Source organism: Galendromus occidentalis, unplaced genomic scaffold, assembly GCF_000255335.2.
Source record: "Galendromus occidentalis unplaced genomic scaffold, Mocc_1.1 scf7180000077494, whole genome shotgun sequence".
In the NCBI taxonomy this organism is placed as follows: Eukaryota; Metazoa; Arthropoda; class Arachnida; order Mesostigmata; family Phytoseiidae; genus Galendromus; species Galendromus occidentalis.
The window spans coordinates 44,742-47,821 of NW_003805482.1; the positions used below are offsets into that span (position 1 = coordinate 44,742).

The 3,080-nt window shown below is 53.2% G+C and overlaps 1 protein-coding gene across 1 annotated transcript; it reads left to right on the plus strand.

Moving 5' to 3' along the window:
* Nucleotides 1–733: 733 nt before the first annotated feature.
* On the plus strand, nucleotides 734–1,411 carry LOC100907038 (protein FAM43A). Its single transcript, XM_003746267.1, has one exon. It carries the CDS (start codon nucleotides 734–736, stop codon nucleotides 1,409–1,411), a length of 678 nt encoding a protein of 225 aa, XP_003746315.1.
* The last annotated feature ends 1,669 nt before the right edge of the window (nucleotides 1,412–3,080 follow it).

The window sequence follows — 3,080 nt, forward strand, 5'->3', positions numbered from 1 at the left end:
ATATCGGAGGCTCAGGAGAGACAGAGACAAAATCACGACAGACCCAAGGATATCTGCTGACAGCAGGTTGAAGACAACTCGAAACCCATGTTGAGGATTGAAAAGAAAGTCCCACTCAGATACTCCAATTGAGGAACGCGACAGTTTCTTATCGATACCGTTCAATGCCTTAAACACCGCGTCCACGGAATACTGCGACAAGTGCAAAAACTAGTACGTGCGTGCCCTCGACAGCTCGAGATGTGAATGCCGTCTACCTGCTGCCGACGATCACATAATACATTGTCAGTGCTTCAGAGTGGCTTGTTTGCGATGAGGCGCGCGTGACAGTTCGTTGTCAAAGTCTTTGTTCGTCGAGAGAACCGACGAGACTTCCGAGAGGAATAGGGAGCGCAACACACTTGAACCTACGGAAGGATTCTACGGACACGAGAGTCAAGGAGTCCGAGCTTGAATTAGCTCAGAAGCTCGTTATTCCCGAAGCATCGCGAGAGGGACTCCGAAGGCTTCCCAATACATTATTTCCCGGATACCCAAGTTTAGCAGCGACAATATCGACCCAACTTACTATTCCCTGGTATAATTTTCAACCCCCCGTAACGGCCCCGGATTTCGTTCGGGGGAAGTTTTGTGGTGCGAAGACAGACCCGAAGCGTCTGAGGAATTCAGTGAGTGAGAGACCGAGGCGTCTTGTGACAAGCTCCCTTCGAATTTGATCGGATCACATTCTCAGATGTTACTCGCACAAAACGACGACGTGGCCCTGCCGAAGCTTTCTTTCGGCATGCTGAACCTGATTTTCGGCCGGAGTAAGTCGGTGACGATAAACGAAGCCGACCCATCGTACAAATGCATCTACCTAGGAAACGTGATCACGCCTTGGGCGAAAAACATCGAATCCGCCGCCAATACTCTCTGGAACAACCACGTCCGACGGCAGGTTAGCACTCAGATGAAAGTCAGCCTGACTCGACAGGGAATCAAAGCCTGGACCGAGCAACACGGACTCACTGAGTACTGGGCGTCACGCATAACCTTCTGTGCCGTGTCACCGCAACAGCCAAGCATGTTCTGTTGGGTGTACCGACACGAAACCACCCGGAACCTCAAGCAAGAACTCCGCTGTCACGCCGTTCTCTGCTCGAAAGCCTCGCAGATGGAGGACCAATTGCAGCAGAGACTGTGCGAGGCTCTGCAAGAGTTCCGTCGGGAGAAAATCGCCGCGCAGAGAGCTCGTCTATTGACCGGTCACACGAACGCACGCAGGCAGATGCTGTCTACGGGAACGTCGAATTACCGGAGACCACGCGTCCTCAAACTGGATTCGATCGAAGAAACGATCGAAGCCACACCAGAAGACGACAACGACAACGTTTCCCAGGAAAGTGGCTACGCCTCGGTGAGCATCTGATGACTTCGTTCATCGTGTCGTCTTGCTTTCGTTCTGATCTCTGATGCAAGCATCGATGCAGGAAAGAGATTAAGAGCTCCGATCTCAGAAAGCTCATGAAAGAGGAAATGTCGATCATCCGTCGAGAACTTCTCCCCGGACGCTTCTCCTCTGAGCTGATTCATTCCGTTCGCACGTTCTGAACTTCATCACATCTGCCCCGGGGCCAAATGTAGATACATAGAATCGACGACCACGATGGAAAACGACTTCTCCATCGGGAGGAAAATGTATGCTGAGGGTGGGGGGAGGGGGGGGGGCAGCTCCAGACGCCGGGTACGCCGTAATTGAACGACGTCACTACCGCTCAAAGTTTCATATGGAACTCTAGCGACTTCCTCCAATTTCTATCACTCTACAAATAATTCACGAGGGCCTCGATGAGAACTCGTCTGGGAACGGTCTCGTCGGTCTCGGACACATCCTCTAAGACGGAAATCTAGGGCATTATGGGAAGTTATGATTTTATTCGAGCACGGTCGCTACCACCGTCGCAGTGAGTTCCGTAGATTCGACTATATCCGTGAATTCTCCCTCCGTACGAGCCTGATCCTCCTTCGTCGGAACTTCAGGAATTAGGTCCGTCGAAGAAGACGCCTCCTGAAATTTGCTCGCGCGAGCTAATCTACGATATGGGACGATCGGGGCGATGTCGAGTCAAGGACACTTTCTCCGACCACGTCCATTCTAGCTTTCCGACGAGCGGTGGCATCCGCCGAATTGCGGGCAGTGAGCGTTGGCTCCCGCCATTACCGAGCTGCCATGTTTTCACGGTATCGGATTTTACTCGCTGGACGTTCCCTACTTTAATCTTGGCAATATCATACGCATCTACGCACGCCGAGGAACGAATACGCCGGGCGTCGAAGTCCTGGCGGCGGCCCTCGATCGACGTGGGAATCACGTCGCTTGCTGCCCTTGCAACAGAGCAATGGTACGCAAGAGCTTCGTGACCTCCGTGCAATCGATCCCAATCCCGTCGGGGCTCCCAGGCATCGAACGCTCGAGCCTGCTCAATCGTTTTCCGTGGAGCATCGTCCCATCTCTGCCGCTTGAATTGTCCACATGGGCTCATGTCGAAGCCTCCCGTGTCAGGCGCCCCCGCATGCAGGTCTCTCGCGAGACTATTCAGCAAGGTCGAAAAAGCAGCGCTTCGCCGCGCACTCGTGTCGCGGCCGCTGCCTGCGGAACTGACGTATGCGACTGATTTATTCGTGACATTCGCTGGGAGGAGAACATGAAACAGATATGCCCAGCTTCACACGGTGATGCAATACGTCGCTTTTCAGCAAGTCGTCGCTAAAAGTTGCGCTCCTCCGTGCGAGGCACCTTCGTGGTGACGATGGCTCGAGCGAGATTCTCCGCTACTTTCACAGCAGCCGCTGTCGTGTGGTCGTGAAGCGGAGGCTGCGGGATTTGTTTTTCACGTTCCCTTTGGAATGATCTCCTTGCCTAGCTCGATCCTGGGCTAGTCGGGAGGAGGAGTCGGAAGAATTCCAATGAACCCAACCCGCTCTGGAAATTTATTGTGTTCCGCATTTCCGGACAGTGTTTGGCCGATATGAAATTTGCCAAATCATGCAGGGCACCAATAAGTTGCGGCACCTTGATTTCGAATATGGACATCCGG

What these genes read in the sequence shown, in the direction of transcription:
- LOC100907038 (XM_003746267.1), top strand. Translation starts at nt 734, where the DNA reads ATGTTACTCGCACAAAACGACGACGTGGCCCTGCCGAAGCTTTCTTTC.